Genomic DNA, 20,160 nt, shown 5'->3' on the forward strand with positions numbered 1-20,160 from the left:
TTACTCTGTGTGTGAGGTACTTTTTTAATTCAGGAACAACATCTAATTGTAAGAGAAAAACAATTTGTTTACTGTATTTCTTAAAAATTATTTTTTTTTTCGTTTGAAAACTTGTTTGAACAGCTTTCCGTCTGTACAAGAGCACTGAACCCCAAAAAGTTAAAATTTAAATCAAATTTTTTATATCTTTCAAACCTATCGGGAGACACACTGTCTAATGGTAAATTAGCAGCAACTTAGAAAATAGTATATTATACTTATTACTAAGAGTAGAAAGCATTCATTTTCAGTTGAACTCAGATGTTTGCAGCCGTGGCAGGAAAACTGAGCAAAACACAAAAAAACTTTCTGCTCCGAGAGATATAAACTATTTTTTCTATAAGCGCAAAAAACTTATTGGATCCTTTTACTAGTGACACACGACCTGACAAATTTTAATTATGAAATAATATTTATAAAATTCAATGTTGCCAATGTCTTCATACTAAAAGTTACTGTCATTATACCATAATATCAAAAATTATCTTGTTCAAAGGTGGTCATGGATTTTAAAATAATTTTTTGTAGGTTATGTCATCGACGCTATCAGTGAGTCAAATTGACAGAATTATTTCAAAAGGATGAAGCAACGACAGACGTTTTTCATTCCATGACCACTCTCGACCAAGATAATTTTTGATTTCACGGTGCTAATAAAATAATGGATTGCATTATTATATCGTCATTTACTACCTTCGTTCTACGCTGGCATTGCTGAAGAATAATAACAATATTGTTATACGCTTGAAGAACAAAAAATATAACATCAGTTTGGCAATTGTGAACATAACTGTATTTAACAGAATAATTTAACAATAATAGTATATTCTGTAATAAGGTTACAATGAAAATTCGATACGAATGGAGGAACCACGAGTAGACCGAATTTTTATTCTAACCGAGTAACAGACTGTATTTTCTCCACGACCAGAAAATATGAATCAAAAACAATTTAATCTGAACATAACAAGTTATTTGACATTGATATCTGACACTGACAGTTTTGAAATCTATGGCAATATATGTATTTCGTTGAGCATAATTGTTACATTCTCTAATGGTTGTGGAAAGTGTTTTCTAAATTTACCAATTCAATTTTTGAAAATCTTTGACAATTTATCGGAAAACTTGACATTTCAATCGATAGGCTATGTGTATTTTAAAAAAATGCAATAAGAAATTTAATGAAAGACATTAATTTTTAAATACTTCAAGAGTAATTGCTCCCGACTTAAGTTTTCCGAAAAAAAAATAACTCGCACTTTACTGCCCATAGCCCCTCACCTGCCCCCGCCACTGCCAACCCGCCGAACCAATCAAAGCCACTCGTCGTCACGACGCTTTCTCAGTTCGCACAAGCATTCATTTTTCCCAACTGAACCATTTTTACAAAATTAACCACAAACTCCGAGCATTTTACTCGCTTCATTTCGCCCGATTCCGTCTACTCTCGTTCCCGAATATTTTTGGCGAATTTGCTTCAGTTTTATTCGTCTGTTTGTGCTAATGTGTTTACACCATGTTCCACTCTTTATGTTTTCCAGTAATATTTATTTGCCTCCGGTGAGGCCAAGGCTGGCCAGGTGTATAAACAATCGAGCTTTCTTCAGCACGAAACTGAAGCTTTTCACTCATAAACACAACGTCCGCAGTGAAAATAAACGCGAACGAATTTTGGACGATTTAAATGTACTTCCTGATGCAGTTTCCAGTTCCGAAATAGTTGCTTTGAGGATATTTCCGTTGAGTTTATGACGACAGGAATGGAGAATGAGGAGTCGTAAAACAGAAAAAAATGCGAACTAAGCAACGGAAATAGACGAGACGTGGTTAAATTATAACGAGCTTTACATAGAGAAAAGATTTTTTATAGAGCTTTTTCAATTTTTTTTGTTGGAGGTTGGTATGTGGCGCCATCTAAACGCGCTTGATCTAAAGTCAACCCAGCTTAAGAAAGGTTTCTATCGTAAATATTAAGCAGAAACACGTTTTTTTGATTTTATGCCCCAAATACTTATTAAATTATTATTTTCAGTGATTTATTGTATTAGATACCAACAAAGTATTTTTTATAGTTAGTTTCAATAAAAATCGCATTGAAGTATAAAAACCAATTCAGTTTACGAATCAATAAATTTTTATTAGTCACTTATTCGTAAAATAAAATTTATATTATTACTAAAAATTGTAGGTAATAGAAAATGCGCCAATAGTTTGGATGATTTTTGATATTGTCGCAATGAGCAAGAAATAGTATATTATGATACGAGTTTTATAAGAAGCATTTTGTCGCACGCACGTGTTTAGGACACGACGAACGCAGCGAGGAGTGTCATAAAGCAGTAAGTGCGACAAAATGCCTTATAAACGAGATATCATACAGTATTTTTTCTACATTGCACTTTTTTAAACAAAAAAATAAAAATTTTGGAATGTAGGGAATTTTGCGGCAGTTGGCGACATTGCGTGGTGGCTAGGTGGCTATGAAATAAATTAATTTGAAACGTCATTATTTTATTCGTAAAAATGAATTTCGAAGGTGTCGAAGACGTTTTGCAATGTACGGCGTTAGAAATACCGACCTTGAGGGCAAATACGATGAATAGTTTACTCCCTGTGAGATCACACGCCAATATTGTTCAGTAAGTTGACGGCAATACCTACCTAAATACAAAAGTCTTAAAAGTAACAGTAAGTACCTTTTATTTGACTTTGTCCTATGATCTAAAGGTATGCGTAAGCACCACTATAATCATGTTCATTCGGAATATTTTATGCGATGATTAATTAAACCAAACACAGCAAAAATTTCGTATTTGAATAATTTCATTTGTGTTAGACCGATTGACAGTGACAGTTCGATGGAAAAACGGTTAGGTCGCCAACATTATAAGACTAAATTTCCCTCTTTTTAGTATAATTTTTATAGCACTGTTTTTGTTCATTACGAAACCCAAAACAGTTTCGTAATGGACCTTAGTACGAACGCAAAATAGAAAAAAAATATTACAGTAGCAAAAAATTTAAAGAAAAAGAGGTTAAAGAAAAAATCATTGTGTAGAGCAAAATGCATCTTACACACAAATAACAAAACTTACCTGAAAGAAGAGAGTGAAAGCAACCCACTGATAATACTTGACTTGTTTAACCGGAGATTTTCCGGAATTTTGAACACCCGGAATTGAAGCTTGATTGCCCGGAATTTTTTTAAAAGCGTCGATCACGGTGTAAGTCGAGTGAATCCAGCAGTAAGTGTTTAAAACTTCTTCCGGAATGTCTCTATAAAAAAACTTGTAGTCACTGAATATTGACTGTTAATTTTTTACCTTGTATGGACACAATCTATGGGATTCCCCACATACTGTCTCGTAGTGACAGCAATCGAAAAAGTCACCAAAAGAATAACCGTAGCATTGCTATGCAATCTAAACACCAAATTATCAATCGTGACGTGGTTAACCTGAAACCAATCCGATAAACAACCCTCTGGGAAAATCATCACATTGGGAACATCTCCTTATGCAATATTAGATAAAGAAAGTGGGGCTTATCTGAAAATTGAAATCCCGTCCATCGTGTGACGCAAGCGGCACCTTGTCCCATTTTCCTTCTATTGTCTCGCGTCTATTTTCCGAACGATTGCATCGCGAGTATTTTTAAAACGACTCCCACAGGATCTCTGATTATTTTCCCAGTTAACAACCCTTCAACGCCCATGCTTCGCAAAATAAATACAAGAGGCGTGTATGTACTAACTTTTCATTTTTGGGCGATTTTGGCAAGAAGTATGTTTATAAGGCCACGTGTAAACACGCGTGTCGGACTGTCAAAATTACCACAGTGTGTACATAAAACGTAAAGTATGACCAGCAGCGTAAATTATAAAGCGTTCTATCGCCTATATTTGAAAATATTTAAGATTATACAAGGTGTCTCATAAATTCGGGAAATCTGCTATATTTCCTTTATTATCTGAAATTCTTGCCTAAAAAAAATACATACAGGGTGTTCGTTTTTCGAACTCAGTTGTTATAGTCGGTTAAATTAGAATAAAGATGCGCATTTTTACGCTGAACAATAATCTGAAAGAAAATTTAATGTGTCATTTTTAGTTTTTGAATTATTGGAAAAAAACAGAAATTTGTAATTTACGTTTTTATTTTTTCAAGCAAAAACTAAAAGACCTAGACGTTTCAAGAAATCTAAATCCGGCATCGTATTTTCCAAGGCGCTCTTGATATCAGAGTTACAACATTCAACTTTGGATTTTTTTATGAACGCTATATTTGATTTCTGTATTTTTGATCAGTCTTTTTGTTTCTGATTACAACGATGTATCACACGATATGATCAAATTTTATATGCTGATCAAAATTAAGAAAAAGCGATTTTGCGAAGAGCGTTGAAAAAAACTCCAACAATTTTAATTAATTAACAAACTAAATTTTGACAGTTTAATTGAATTTGGATCTGGAAGTCACATTTCCGTCAAGCTTACCTACTTAAACAAAGGTTTTGAAATAGGAACAATATGATAAAATAGAATTTATTCTTCGCAAAACATAACAATACAAAGTTGTAAAAGATGCTCGAATGCACCAGCTTATGCAAACATCACAAAAGGGGCTACTTTTATGACTAAATGTCACAAGTAAAAGTTTTACCTTTAAGCCATAGAGTAAAAATTTTGTTTTTGTGCCTAAACGTTTTTACTTTTACTATTACTATTTGTTGTCTCTTTTGCTGCTTTAATTATTTCTGGAGAGGTACACTGTAGATTATCAGCATCCGACATGTTGCACTACTAATTGCACTGGTTAAATTAATAAACACTTTTGAAAATCTTAACACAAATTCTGATACTGACGCGTGAAGTTTGTTTGTAAGTGTTGTTATGATTTCATTACTTGAAAAGGGTTCTGATTATTTTGTTCATTTACTTTACTCTATTTAATTAATAAAGGCATTTATTATTATTATTATTATTATTACTTGCTAATTATAGTATTGTTCCTTACTCTCGATCTAAATACCTTTACGGATAAAATAGTATATGTTTTTCGGAGTAAAAGTGAGATTATGAAGTTCAAATAAGTTATTTAAATTAACGTTCATGTTCGCCACATAAACTATTAGTTTTACTCCTAATAACATATTATACTATTATTTATTCTCCAATCTATTGGATAAAAATAAAATTTGGACAATAACAAAAATTTTTAATTTTTTTCAAAAGTTATCAAAAAATTATTTAACATTCTATACTACTTTTATACAGTACCACAAACTTCCCAAAAAAATTATTTTCATTAAATTCAGAAACAATTTAAAATCGAATTTTGTACAGGTGAATGATAAACTGTAATTATTTAGCAATTAATAAACTTTTGAGATAAAAAATTACAGAAAGCCTTTTATTGTCTTTGGCAGTATGATGATTTAAAATTTTTGAGATAAAAAAAGAGAAAAATTGAAAAAACTAACAATTCAAAAAAAAATTCTTTTGTTATAGATTTTCTTATATTTTTACTTCAACTAAATTTTCTTTAAACTATTACATATAAAATTCACTATCTTTACATATTTTTTATGCAAAAAACAAGACTGATTTATACAATTCAACATTCATTTTTTTCTTATGAGACATTTTTCTTTAAACCGTGAATTTTGTACAAATACATTGCTAAATTTATTTACAATTTTGATTTTAAAGAAAATGCATATTTATAGTTATTTGTATAACAAATAGTCAATTTTCTACTTGTCCAAAATATTTTTACTTATGATTTTGTTAGATGATAACTAAAAACTAAAATTAGATAAAAATTAACATTTGTGTTAAAAATTATGTAATTTACAGTTTACACAAGTTATTTACGAGTAAATTACGAAGTATAAATAAATTGTTTATGTATAAACGCAAAATTTTCGATTAAACTTCCAAAAAAATATTTTTAGTTCAATTCTGTGAATTATTTAAATGTAACTCTACAGTATCTCCCCGGATTAAGTTTACAAATGAAAAAACAAATCTTTGATTTTACGCCAAATCTGCAAGAAAAACATTCTTTGCTTTATCTGAAACGAACAAATCTGTTATTAAAATGTTGATTTTTCTCTTAATTTTGGACTTAATTTTGTCTGCTATTTAAATCTCATTACATTTGTGGTTTTAATTTTATTGACAACAATGTCAGTTGGACAATTTAATTAAAACGCGGTTTTATTTTTTTGACACAATGTCAGTTTGACAATTTAATTAATTAATTAATGATGGTTGTTGTTAAAAATTACTTTGTATTTTTATCTAAAATATTTAAAAAACCCTAAAATTGTTTTTTTTTGAGTTGCCGTTTATTAAAATTATCTTTTTCACAAGCATTTTTATTATTATTTCCAATGTGATAGAATTTAAAACGCAAAGAAAAATTATTACTAAGTCCAAAATCAAGAGAAAAATTAACTTTCCACTGAGTCAGAATAATCAAGTTTTATACAGGTGCGCCAAAACTCGCGCCCGAGAGAAATATACCAGGAACATGGAAAAAAACTCCATCTATAAAAATTTAGAAGTTACGAGTGTTTAAATTTTGCATTTTGACTTTATTTATTTCTATTGGAAAAATAATTTTCCAAGTTTATTTGTTGCTACAGCCTAGTAGAAGAGGAAACAAGGAAGTTGTATCTTAAATTGTGACTCTGTTTAATGTTATTTGTGGCTTTTATTGACAAAATGTTTGTACTTTCACTAACTAATTAAAAAAAAACATAAACAAAACCATCAATATCATTAAATAGACATAAAAAATTTCAAATGTCGAAAAATAAATGTCAAATTTTTTTAACAAAAAGAATTTTTTAAACATTTTTCCATGTTTCTGGTATTTTATCTTACTTCAATTTTTTTTCTAGGGCGCGAGTTCTGACACCCTGTAGATTTGCTCATTTCAGGTGAAGCAAAATCAAACTGTTCAAAATCAAACTGTCAAAATTACCACAGTGTGTACATAAAACGTAAAGTATGACCAGCAGCATAAATTATAAAGCGTTCTATCGCCTATATTTGAAAATATTTAAGATTATACAAGGTGTCTCATAAATTCGGGAAATCTGCTATATTTCCTTTATTAAGGAAAAGGAAAAACATTTCCTTTGCAGTTTTGGCGTAAAATTGAAGATGAAATTTTTTTCTTGTAAACTAAATCCGGGGACATACTGTAGATTTAATTTTTTCAAGCATTTTATTACTTTTTCGCAAAAATAGAAGTTTGTTTATTTTTTTTTACCTGAGTGAGTGCGTAGACCCCTCTGAGGAGGTCCATGCTCGACAAGCCGTCGTCGTGCAGCCTCCTCTTCCTGGTCCCCCGGTCGTCGCTCTTCCGGGACACTCGTGTCCTCACTGGAGTCTGCGTCCGGTAATAAAATTTGCTTTTGTAAAGTCTTTCGCTCCTGAGTCTTCCCATTTGGGACAGTACAATCGCCAAAGGTCCATTACTCACTGCGTAACAAGCGTGCATTTGCCGCAAGCACTTGCAATTTTTTTTAGAAAAACACTCTCAAAACACAACCATGCGGACTTGATGGAAAGATCGATCCTCCTACGACTGATAAGACTTCAGCGAGGGAATTATTTCGGTTTAGATTTGGTAATTGGGTTAATGGCGAAGCTGATCAAGTTTTCAAATCGAACGTCTTAAGGAACACAAAGGGGGCTAACTATGATTGATTGCCGGTGAATCAATAAGGGTGATTTTTGGGACGGAAAATGTGGACAAGAAAACAAGGATATAACGGGATATTAATCGCAGCTTATCAACATCTGCATCCCATTTTCTCGAGTAATTGCGCCCGGGCTTTGTCATTTATAACAAAAATCGGGGAAATAAATCGGTCCTGAATTTATAAATAACTTTGAATGAAGCGTTGACTCTATTTATGACTCTGCGATCTCATCAATTCCTGTCTGGCTTATACACGTTACAAATATCATTTTGTACATTATTTATTTTATCAACTAGTATACCTTTTCGTTAAATTTTGGAGAAAATGATCATTTTATTTTCATTGTGTTTATTTTTACGCAAACAAAAGTGGTTGTTGTTTGCCAAGTTTTTCAATTAAAAAACGATTCGTATCTTTCAGACGAAATGGAGCGAAATAGATTCAAAAGGATTCTTTTACTGAAATAGTTTCTTTTTTTGTGAAATTAATATAAATATCAAGTGGCAGAATATAAACAAAAATATTATAAAATCATCAGTAAGAATTTTTATCAAAATTTATTGATAATAATAAAACTTCCATCAATTTTGTTTTATTTATAACAAAACAAAAAATATGCAACTAAAATAAAAATGGAAAAATATGACTATAGTCTCATTTACTATTAAACGTTAAACAAAAAATAATAGTACATTAGTGATAGAAATGCATCATTATATGTGAGTGAGAATTTTGACCGACGAGTGCGCTTGCGCACGAGTGGGAAACTTCTCACGAGTTTCATAATGGCATTTCGATCACGTGTGATATACGACGTTTTATCTTACAGGTGCAACTATCCAAAAAATGAAGTCTCATTCAAGTAAAATATTCACCTATAAAAATATAATAGTAAATATAATATAATAGTCAAATTTACTCACTTGAGAGTACTTTATCTCACTTGTAAATAATATTTGATTTCTATCACCGAAAACAATGGTCTAAGGTAGCTCAAAAACTCAACCTGTAAGATAAAAAGAATTTTTGGTACACTTCACCCGAAATTGATAAAAATTCACTCACAAAACGGTGATTTAGACAATTTATAAAAAAACAATTTTTTAATAAAAAATTAACGATATTTGTAATAAAAATATTAGAATATGAAAATTTTGCTCAAAAAAGGTTTTTTTTATATGACCTACCTAATTTTTCAGCCACAACTACAATTTTTTCAAAATTGAATTAACTTGAAAAAAACTAAAAGTTTTTTTTTAATTCATAAAACCAAGATAAATTATAATTTTTTAAGTGTTATTTATTTTTCCTTTATTAAAAAAAACTTGTTAACATCAAAATAATTACGCAAATAGAGCACCTTTTTAGTAATTACGAGTGGTTTTCCACTACACCTAGTGCTAGTAAGAAAGTGTCAAAAACAAAAGAAGAAAAAAATTTTTTGTTAAAAATTTGAAAATTGTAATGATCTAAAAGTACAAAATTACAATAACAAAAACTACAAACATAACAAAGAGAGAAAAAAAAGCTGTAAATTAACAAGTGAGTTTGACGAAAGATTAAAATTTCTCAAGTAAAATTAAATAATTTTAAAGAAACAAATTAATCAAAAATTTAAATTTAGTGGTCATTTGAAAATAAACATCCGCCTATTTACAAAAATTTGTAAGGAACATACAAAGTATAGGTAAGTAAAAATTTTAAAAACTTGATTTTTTACGTACCCGTTTTTCCTCTCGCAATAAAAAAGAAGTTTAAAATTATTTTTAAATGAAATAATAATATAAATAAAAAACTGAAAAAAAAAGACAATCAAAAAAACTATTTGTGTTATTTATTTTTCCTTTATTAAAAAAAAAACTTATTTAAATCAAAACAATTACCTAAAAGTAGCACTTTTTTGGTAATTACGAGTAGTTTTCCACTACACTTAGTAGTAGTAAAAAAGTGAAAAAAAAAGAAAAAAAAATGTTTTGTTACAAATTTTAAAATCTTAGTAAGCCCAGAAAAAAAAGAGAATTGTAATCCCCCAAAAGTACAAAATTACAATAACAAAAACTACAAACATAACAAAGAGAAAAAAAAGCTGTAAATTCACAAGTGAGTTTGACGAAAGATTAAAATTTTTCAAGTAAAATTAGTCAATTAAAAAAAAAACAAATTAATCAAAATTTAAATTTGGTAGTTATTTGAAAATAAACATCTTGGAATTTACCTATTTACAAAAATTTGTAAGCAACATACAAAGTATAAGTGTAAATTTTAAAAACTTGATTTTTTACGTACCCGTTTTTCCCGTTTTTAGTAGAATAAAATTAAAAATTGAAAATTTACATAGGTATAAGAACTACTTCTTTTTGAAAAAAATTCGTTATTCAATTTTTGAAAAATGAAGCTTTGTTAACCAGGTAAATTAAAATTATTTTTAAATGAAATAATAATAACAATTAAAAAAACTGAAAAAAGACGCAATAATTTAAAACTATAGTAACTCATAAAGACTGGTTTTGAGTTACGATGGCTTATGTAGGGCCCAAAATACAAAAACAATAAAAAAAATTTCTTTGAATAAACAATATCATTACCAAAATATAGACCCTGAACAATTTTCAATAAAATTAAAAAGTTCCTTGATTTTTTATTAACAATCAAAGATTCAATGCAATTTTTTTCAAAACTGTAAATTTTGTGTTACTATAGTTTTCGTTGGGAGAGTCGAATTCTAAAGATAAATAAAAAGGTGTCAAGTAGAAGCTAATGTTTATGTTTTTAAATGAAATAATAATAACAATAAAAAAAAACTTAAAAAAGACACTCGCAATAAAAATTATTTTTTTAACAATTCAGAAGATAAATAAAAAGGTGTAAAGTAGAAGTTAATGTTTTTGTAATTTTGTACCTCGAATTTGGTGTATTTTGGGTCACTTTGTGTGTTTTTTCCGGAATTAATCACAGCTTCGCAAATTCACTCTCCCATCACCGTTCGATTTGTTTATAAACACTCAAGAAACCTCACGCTTTCCGACTCACCGGCTGCAGTTTGATCCTTTAGAAAAAAATGTTTGAAAAACTTGTCATGTCATCGGGCACAACGTGCGTGACATGTCACGCATTCGGTGGGCGTGCGTGACACTCCGACACTCTTCCACCAACTGAATCTCAGTCCAACAACCACCTAACTATGATGTAAAATGAGCTTATTTTTATTTTTACAACATAAAATAGATAGACTAAGCGGTCCCCGCATCAATGGGATGCGGAACGCGTGCTATTTCCATAAATTTCAAGACGAAAATATACACAAAAGGGAGGCTGCGAATTGCTGGCGAAAGAACGGGATTTGTCGTTAAACTGTCATTCGAGCAAACAGCGTTTAACGAGTTTTGGCTAATTTTATGGATGGCAGAGGTAAACATTGGAGGCTCGAAGTGTTTAAAGCTTTCGTCGCGAATCTAAACATTGGTCGTGGCGAAATTTTACCAAATGAAAAATTAATTGGAACAATATGCGGGAATAAATCATGAGATAAGAGAAGCGAAAATTTGGTCGAAAAGCTCGTTTATGGGCTAAAGAAATGAAAAGTTGACCCTTTAGCACAAGTGATTGGAGTTTTATGCAAACAGTTTTGACCCATTTCTGGAATTGTAAGAAATTTATTTTTCTTATAGAGGGTTATTTATGTATGACAGCACGAAACGCCTTGTACTTCATTTATTTGAGTAGCTTTTGTTTCATCTTTCGTATGAAATTTTTCACTTTTAAAAATAAAATATTTGCATAATAATGGTGTTTTTGTGCTAGACATTTTATTTATTATTTTTTCAAATTATTTATTCTTTCTTTACATAATTTTTTACGAGAAATTACCAAAACTTGGCACAAAGTGGGGCAAGGTTATGAAATATACAATATACACCCTGTCAATAATGACCTTAAATGTGGAAAAAATTGAAAATATCCTCAATTTCTATAGCTAAAATTATGACATTTCATCATTCGAAGGGTCTAAAATTATCCTCGTTTCTAAGATTTTCACATTTCGTTATTTTGAAATTTGTCTCAGGTTTTAAAATGCAAATTAAAAACTTTAAGTTTCTATGTTTTTAAAATTCTAATTTAAAACTTCAAGATTTTAAGATTATGAAGTCTTACACTAGTTTCAAGATTTTAAAGTCAATGTTACAAATTTTATGAAATTGTGATTTCTAATTATCTGAAATTCTAGAACTACTACACAACTAAAAATCAAAATTGTCTACAGTTTAAGGTTTTAATGTTTTCAAAAAGTTTGTATTTATAGACTATGATTCTAAAAACTTGGGGTTTCTGTGTTTTTAAGATATTAACATTACTTCTCGATTTCTAAATTTATACATTTTTATGATTCTAAGTATCAAAATTCCAAATTTCAACTCTACTACATTTCTATTACATATTTGAATTTATTAAAATTTTGTTAGGTTTAAATACTCGAATTTTAAGATTTTTATGTTATAAAATTGCAAACTACTAAGATTTTAAGTAATTAGAAAGTGAATGTTACAAATTTTTTATATTGCAATAATTGGTCTTCAAAAATTCATAAATTCCATAAAGTTTGTTCTACGGTTTGTTTAAAGATCTAATATTTTGAAACGTTATTTCTCTGATTACGTTTTTTTTTACTTTAAATTTTAAATTTGAACGATTTTGATACTATAATCTCTTTTTATAAATTCTCAAATTATTACAGAGTTTATAGACCAATAAGTTGTTCAAGAATTTGCAGATATTAACTTCTACGTTTTAAGTTTTTAAGTTTCAAATTTAAAAGGGTTGCTGTTTTAATATTATGAAATTTGTTCAAAAAATATAAATTTTATGATTCCGAAGTTTTAGAAAAATCTATAACTTAGGATTGTCAGGAAAGTTTCCTTTTACGTGTGTGCTTTAAAATGCTAAAGTTCAATTTACAAAAAAAATTGAAATTTGAAATTACGTATTTTAGATTTTATGATTTAAATCAACTAGATTTTTAGTTTTCTATACCTTAAATCATCATATCATCATCATCCTAACATCATTTAACTCAATCAAAGAGAAAGCTAGAGGCTTATTAAAAATGTAGCTGTCATGAATTTTTGTTCTTTGCTTTTTCTCTTTTGTCGTATTGTTGTATTGTATTGTATTATTGTTGTTGAAGCTGTTTGGTGTTAATAAATCATTATTATTAAGAGTTTGATAGACTGTGTTTGCTAAAAGATTTTTATAATAACAACTTCCAAGATCCGGACTATTTAAGTTTTTATCTCTGTGAAATTTTTGCAATTTGCAATTATACAGGGTGCGCCAGAACTCGCGCCCCAGAGAAAAATTTCAAGTAAGATAAGATACCAGAAAGATTGTTAAAAAAAATTATCTAGAAAAATTTCGAAATTATGAGGGTTTAAAGTTTGCACTTTGACTCTATTAATTTTTGTTGAAAAAATAATTTTCCAAGTTTTTTTGCTATAAGCTATTAAAAGAGAAAACAAGGAAGCTGTATTGTAACTCTGTTATACCACAGATACCAGGAACATGAAAAAAAAGTTTAAAAAATTCTATCTGTCAAAAAATTTTGACATTTATTTTTTGACATTTGACATTTTTTATGTCTATTTAATGAAACTGATGATCTTGTATATGTTGTTTTTTTAAATTATTTAATAAATGTACAAAAATTTTGCCAATAAAAGCCACAAATAACATTAAACAGAGATACAATTTAGGCTACAGCTTCCTTGTTTCCTCTTCTAATAGCTTGCAGAAAAAAAAACTTAGAAAATTATTTTTCCATCAGAAATATATAAAGTCAAAATGCAAAATTTAAACTCTCAAACTTCGAAATTTTTATAGATAGAATTTTTTTAATATTTTTTCCATGTTCCTGGTATTTTGCCTTACATGGCATTTTTCTCTGAGGCCCGAGTTTTGGCGCACCCGTACATTACAAAATTTATATAAATTCCAAAAGTATTCTATTTTACTAAGAATTGAAAATTTTGAAAGACTATTTTTGCATTCAAAATCATATTTTTTATGGCAATTTTTTTATCCCTTTTCAAATAAGCCTTAACCCTTACTTTTTTAACAACTTTTTATATAAAAATAACTTACCAAAAGTAAACTGTAAAGCCCAAAAGTTAATGTTTTCCAGTGAGTACACATTTTTAGAGTTTTTCTTCAGAAATTGACTCTTTTACTACCTAGAATACCTACATGTATGTATTTTGTGCTAGTTTGAACAGACCTGCGTAAAAATAAATTATTCCAGAAAATCGAATTTCGTAAAGTACCTACATACACGAGAAAACAAAATTAAAAGATTTTTGCATGTTTTTATTTAAATAGTAAAAACTCTTAAAACACGAACTATTACTAAACATAATCACGAAAATGAAGTATGTATATCATTAACCATAATAGATTTTTAGTGAATTTTCAGCTGTAAAGCCTTCTTAGGTATGCAACCGTCAACGCTTGTTTGTATTATAAGTTGCAAACTTTTCTCCTAACGGGCGCTAAAATAAAGTGAAATTGAAATTAGATTAATTTATGCAAGCACTTGTCTCTTATAAAAACTGACTCGTTTAAAGCAAAAACTTGTAACTTTCTCTTCATTACAAAGCCGTTGTTGTGTTCATAAAACCACATTTTTCACATAAGTTAACTGATTTAACAAAGCCTCCATTCTTTCTACAAGCAAATAACTGTACAACACGCCTTCATTACTTCGACGTAAAAAGCTCATTCAACTCCTCAGCAACACAATAATGGTTGCTTACGTCGCAATTACACTATCAGTGACCTATTTTGGGTCACTGACTTCACTAAACATGCATACGAAACAATTACAACATAGAAATTACGGTTTTTTCACTAAAATGAAACAAATCGTTGTCTTCCTTTCGTTTATTTATACAATAATAAAGATAAAAGTAAAATCGTCTAAAATAACCTTAACCTAAACTGTGCTCTTATAAAATTGTATAAATTTACAAAAACTGATATGTCGTCGATTTGAAATTGCCAGTCGGTGAAATCACAGAATTATCTTGACCGATTTTAAGGCCTGCAAGTGTAAAAATTTAGTTTCGACCGGCCCAAAACTGACAAAAATAAATAAAAGTCTCTGAGTATTGTTCTAAAATCGAATTTCTTCAATTCTGGTGTCTCGTCTCTATTCTCTTGGTCAATTCGCATATAATCTCTCTGTAAATCATGGGATCCATATTCCGGCCCAGGAGCATCAAAACCCACCAATCGCCGAGCTCGATTTTCCGACACAGCGACCTACACACCTCGATAGGTATCGCCCTATGCCTGGCGTTGAGCAACCTGGGCCTGATCCTAGGCGAGGCCACGATAGCAATTCTGTACAAAACCAGCACCGTTAGCATGCTAGCCAGAATCATGAACCAAAACCAGATAAAAATGTAGGTTTTTTCGTTGACAATGTTGAGGGGGAGGATGCACAAACTGTCGTGTTTTTGGATTGAACCGGAGGCTCCGTATTTGTGGAAGATGCATTTGGTGACTCGGGGAAAGACGTAGACCATGGGGTCCATGCGGTCCTCTTGCGCTTGTTCGGAGAAATTCATGACGCGCCAGCCGTAGGAGAGGAATTCTCCGTCGAAGAACTTGTTCATGAGGTACAGTTGGACGACGACGTTGATGAGGCAAAGGCACTCGCAGGCGAAGTACCGCAGGGCGTACAGGTTGTGACACTGAAAATGGGAATGAGACAGTCAAGGCTGGACGATTTGTTACATCAGGGAGAACTACATATTAGGAGACGAAACGAGGTACAAAATTGCTCAATTTTTTGGACCCAAAAAAAGTGGTACGGCGGAGTAAAAATGAGGGCGCTTAGAGCGTTTAACCGTCTCAGTTTCAAATCGTTTTAATTTCATTTAAATTCAACCGGTCAAATTAGTCATAAAAATATTGGTCAAATAACGACAGAAGTAAATTTTGGTGGAGACCATTAGAAATAAAGTGTCAAAAGTTCCCATCGATCCCATGTGTGCTAAAAAAGTTATTCGGGGTCAAAGGTCAAAATTTGATGTTTTTTGGATTTATTTTCGAAAACGGTAAGTTTTATCAAAAAAGTAGCCCAGACAAAAATTATACACTGTGTCAATTTTAAAACTTGCAATCGGCAATTTCTCTCAACTGAAAAAGTTATTAATAATCACTCAAAACCGTTTTGGTGGTTCCTAGGGGGAATTAAAATGACATGATAAGTGACACACCTCCACCCACCCTTGAATATAGTAAAAAAATGAAAATTCTTCGTATTCTTCTTCGTTTTTGAATAATTGGAAAAATAACTTTACCAAATAGGCTGTTGTATGACATTTTTGAAAAGCGCTTGTTATGGGCTTTCCAACGATGTATCGCAAGTAGGGTCGTGCCATTTAAAATTTTCAACTTAAGGTGGCTGTGGCTTGAAGGGTGGGTGGAGCAGCGTCACTTACCATGCCATTTTGATTCCCCCTAAAAACTACCGAAACGGTTTTCAGTGATTCTCAATAACTTTTTTAGTTCTAGAGATATTGACGATTGCAAGTTTTAAAATTGACACCCTGTATATCTTAAAATTATCTACAAAAATTGTCTTTATACTTTTTTTCTAAGACATATGCACATACAGAGTGCGTAAGAACTCGCGCCCCAAAAACAAATGCCATGTAGGGTAAGGTACCAGGAACATAGAAAAAATTAAAAAAAACATTCTATCTATAAAAATTTCAAAGTTATGAGAGTTTAAATTTTGCACTTTGACTCTATTTATTTCTGTTGGAAAAATAATTTTCCAAGTTTTTATGATAGAGGCTATTAGAAGCGGAAACAAGGAAGCTGTATCCTAAACTGTAACTCTGTTTAATGTTATTCGTGGCTTTTATTGACAAAATATTTGTACCTTTACTAAATAGTTATAAAAAAAACATATACAAGGTCATCAGTATTATTAAATAGACATAAAAAAATGTCAAAAAATTAAGGTCAAAAATTTTTGACAGATAGAATTTTTTAAACATTTTTTCAGTACTCTGGGGACTACCCAGTTACTGTATTTCAAGAAAGTACGCGATTTTTTTTAAACACCCTGTATGTATTACCAAATAAATTCTTTTTAATTTTAATGGAATCGAGTTATTTATAAGTTTAATGAAGTAGAAGAAAAATTTCAAGTAAGATAAGATACCAGGAACATAAAAAAAATGTTTAAAAATCTGTCAAAAAAAAAATTTAATAATACTGATGATTTTGTATATGTTTTTTTACAATTATTTAGAAAAAGGTACAAAACTTTTGCCAATAAAAGTCACAAATAACATTAAACAGGATTTAGGTTTAGGATACAGCTTCCTGGTTTCCACTTCTAATAGCCTGTAGCAAAAAAACTTGGAAAATTATTTTTCCTACAGAAATAAAGAGACTCAAAGTGCAAAATTTAAACTTTCATAACTTTGAAATTATTATAGATAGATTTTTTTTTAATCTTTTCCATGTTCGTGGTATCTTACCCTACATGACATTTGTCTTTGGAGTGGGAGTTCTGGGGCACTCTGTATGTGCATATCATGTAGAACGTGACTCCTTTAACTTTTAGAATCGCGATATCTCAGGAATGGTGATTCTTAGAAAAAAAGTATAAAGACCATTTTTGTAGATAATTTAAAGATCTATAATTTTTGTCTGGGCTACTTTTTGATAAAACTTACCGTTTTCGAAAAAATCTAAAAAACGTCAAATTTTGACTTTGACCTCGAATAACTTTTTCGTAAAGACTAAATTTTTCTTGAGAAATATGAGAAAAAAATATTTAAAATTTAAAATCTGTACTCCGTTTCATGTTTTTCAAAATGCTGCGCATACGGTTAAAGATATAAAAAAATGTAAGAAAGTTGTAGTGAATGAAATTTTCTAGTAAAAAGTCCGCAAGACCATACCTCTATCTTTAATGGTTTAGGCCTCAAAGACGTTCAAAACCGCTTAAGCGACGAATTCGTTTCATTTTTACTGGTAATTCTGTGCCAGAGGAACACTAAAACAATTTAAATCTAAACCGTTGAAGATAGAAATATTGACTTGCAGACTTTTTTGTAGCAAATTTTATTCTCTACAATTTTGTTTCTTACACTTTTGTTGTATCTTTAACCGTATTCGCAGCGTTCTAGAAAATATTGGGTGGAACGCAAACTGATAATTCTTTATAATTTATTTTTAATACTGTTTTCGATATTTTTGAGAACGCTGCGAATACGTTTGAAGATACAAAAAAGTGTAGGGAACGAAGTTGTAGAGAATTAAATTTCCTATAAAAAGGCCGCGAGACCATGTCTCTATCTTCAACCGTTTAGGTTTAAATTATTTTTTTGTCTCTTGACCACGGGTAAAAATGTCACGTATTCGTCACTTGAGCGTCTTTGAACGTCTTTAGAACCTAAACCATTGAAGATAGAGGTATCTCTCGGGGACTTTTTTCTTGAAAATTTTATACTTTACAACTTTCTTTTTTTAATTTTTTGTACCTTTGACCGTATTCGCAGCATTTTCAAAAATATGAGACAAGGCGCAAATTGCTAAATGTTTGAAATTTTTTTAAATACAGGATGTTTCACATAATTTTACGTGGCCTACGCCTGTAAGATGCAATCAATAACACATATTCCGATCCGAACTCGATTACAAATTTTGAAAAATTGGATAATCTTCTCTAGTTTGTTCACCCTTTCAAAAATTACATCGTTTTTAATTAGTTAGTGATTAAGATAGATAAACTAGAATCGTATCATGCCGTCTCTTGATAGAACAAATGATACTTGTTTCTGAAAAACTGCAGTTTATGACTATTAATGAAACAGTGATTAGTTTGACAACTACTGTCATGGGTTTCCAAAAATTAAATAATTAAATGTGTATTTTTTGTATACAGTGTTCTGTGACTTTTGTATATCTAGGTGCGTACATTAGGCGGAAGCCTCGTAAAGTTATGTGAAACACTCTGTATAGTTTTCAATAAAATTTTTGCATTACCTTTATCTCTTATTATTGGGAATTTAATGCTCTATCTGTCTATATTTTTTTATTTGCGGTTTGCTCATCGTCATGTAAATACAGCAATTTTTTTTATTTATTTTTAAAACTTAAACGGGAAAGGAACAATTGCGATATCTATCCTCACTAACGGAACTATCAGAACTAAATGTAGCAGCATATTTTTCAGTTTCTATGTGGAAGGTAAAATTTCTTCCTCTCTGAGAGGTTTTATACATTTTTAATGTAATTTTGACAGATGAGGGAGGTAATTGGTCACTTTCCTTTCTGAAATTAGGGTGGAAAAACTTACTTTCTCTTAGAGTCATAGGAAAATTAATTGTTAATAAAGTTTTGTAAATTAAATATGAGTGGTTAACTGGAAGCAAAACACAAAAAAAAATTTTTAGCCATTTTCATGTCGTGGTGAGAAAGCATGGTCTAAAACTGTGGTATGACAACTTTAAAAAAATACCAAGGGCAATAGAAAAACACACTTAAAGTCAAGTATGAGTATGAGTAGCAAATTACATCTCCAGTGTAAATAAAAGGTAGCCACAAATTCACAAATTTGGCCCCGCAAATTAAATTTAATAAATTTAATGAATCGTTCAAAAAAATTGAAAAATTTAAGGTTAGTCGATTTTTGTATTTTTGTTTGCTGTTAAAAGTTAGCTTATCGGGGTCAGAAAGCAAAGAATCATTTTTGTCGTCAAGTATATGGCATGTGTAGATACGATACACGTATATTTCTATATAAAAAAAGACCTGCCTCCTCTTACTAAAAGACTGCGAGCCGCCACTGGATTTGAGAATTGTTCAAGTGGGAAAAAAGTCGCACTTGAGTTGGTTTGAGGGCAAAAAAGTGCGTTTTGAAGTCGGTCAATGGAAGTCTGTTGACGTAATGACACGAGGAAAGGAAAGCGTGGCCAATCTGGGACAATTTAGACACTTCCGATTCAATTATCTCCAAAATGTCAGGTCTTTCAGCAAGTTTAAAGTCTTCCTCTGAAGAGTTTGCAGGTTAAAACTTTTTTGGTCGTGTTTAAAAAAAGCTAAGTTTTGATACTGAAATTTCTGGAAAAAGAACTTAAGCACAAAACTGTCGACATATGGCTTTTTAAATGTAAATCTTGCGCGATGCAATCGGTTAAAATGCTCTACGACAAGTTATTTTTCGGATATTAACCTACTTTGAATAATTGATTTATTTCTTTTTTTTTGAAGAAACATCACGAAACAACAATGATATCAAACTTTAAAATTCTATTTTGAATTTGAATATATGTACTAAAGTTTCGTTAACTTCTAGAATTCTAAGTATCTTAAAATTTT

At 30.3% G+C, this 20,160-nt stretch overlaps 2 protein-coding genes across 7 annotated transcripts in view; both read right to left on the minus strand.

The window, feature by feature from the left end:
- The window catches only part of LOC123009560 (innexin shaking-B), a 30,040-nt gene extending 19,157 nt beyond the window's left edge, over positions 1 to 10,883 (minus strand). The window contains exons 1-4 of one of the 6 annotated variants that reach the window (XM_044405957.1): positions 10,792 to 10,883; positions 7,326 to 7,445; positions 3,366 to 3,499; positions 3,138 to 3,318 (exon numbers count right to left, since the gene is read on the minus strand). In XM_044405957.1, coding sequence (XP_044261892.1) covers positions 3,138 to 3,318; positions 3,366 to 3,499; positions 7,326 to 7,361 — 351 coding nt within the window. In that variant the 5' untranslated portion in view covers positions 7,362 to 7,445; positions 10,792 to 10,883. The other 5 variants (XM_044405950.1, XM_044405953.1, XM_044405956.1 and 2 more) reach the window with 5 other exon arrangements.
- A 3,793-nt stretch (positions 10,884 to 14,676) lies between these two features.
- The window catches only part of LOC123010024 (innexin inx1), a 12,303-nt gene continuing 6,819 nt past the window's right edge, over positions 14,677 to 20,160 (minus strand). Inside the window, exon 4 of the mRNA XM_044406641.1 lies at positions 14,677 to 15,506. Within this exon, the coding sequence (XP_044262576.1) occupies positions 14,940 to 15,506 (567 nt within the window). The 3' untranslated portion in view covers positions 14,677 to 14,939. The remainder of the gene's footprint in view (positions 15,507 to 20,160) is intronic.

Source organism: Tribolium madens, unplaced genomic scaffold (assembly GCF_015345945.1).
Source record: "Tribolium madens isolate multiple individuals breed KSU strain unplaced genomic scaffold, Tmad_KSU_1.1 Scaffold_7;HRSCAF=85;Tcas5.2_LG10, whole genome shotgun sequence".
In the NCBI taxonomy this organism is placed as follows: Eukaryota; Metazoa; Arthropoda; class Insecta; order Coleoptera; family Tenebrionidae; genus Tribolium; species Tribolium madens.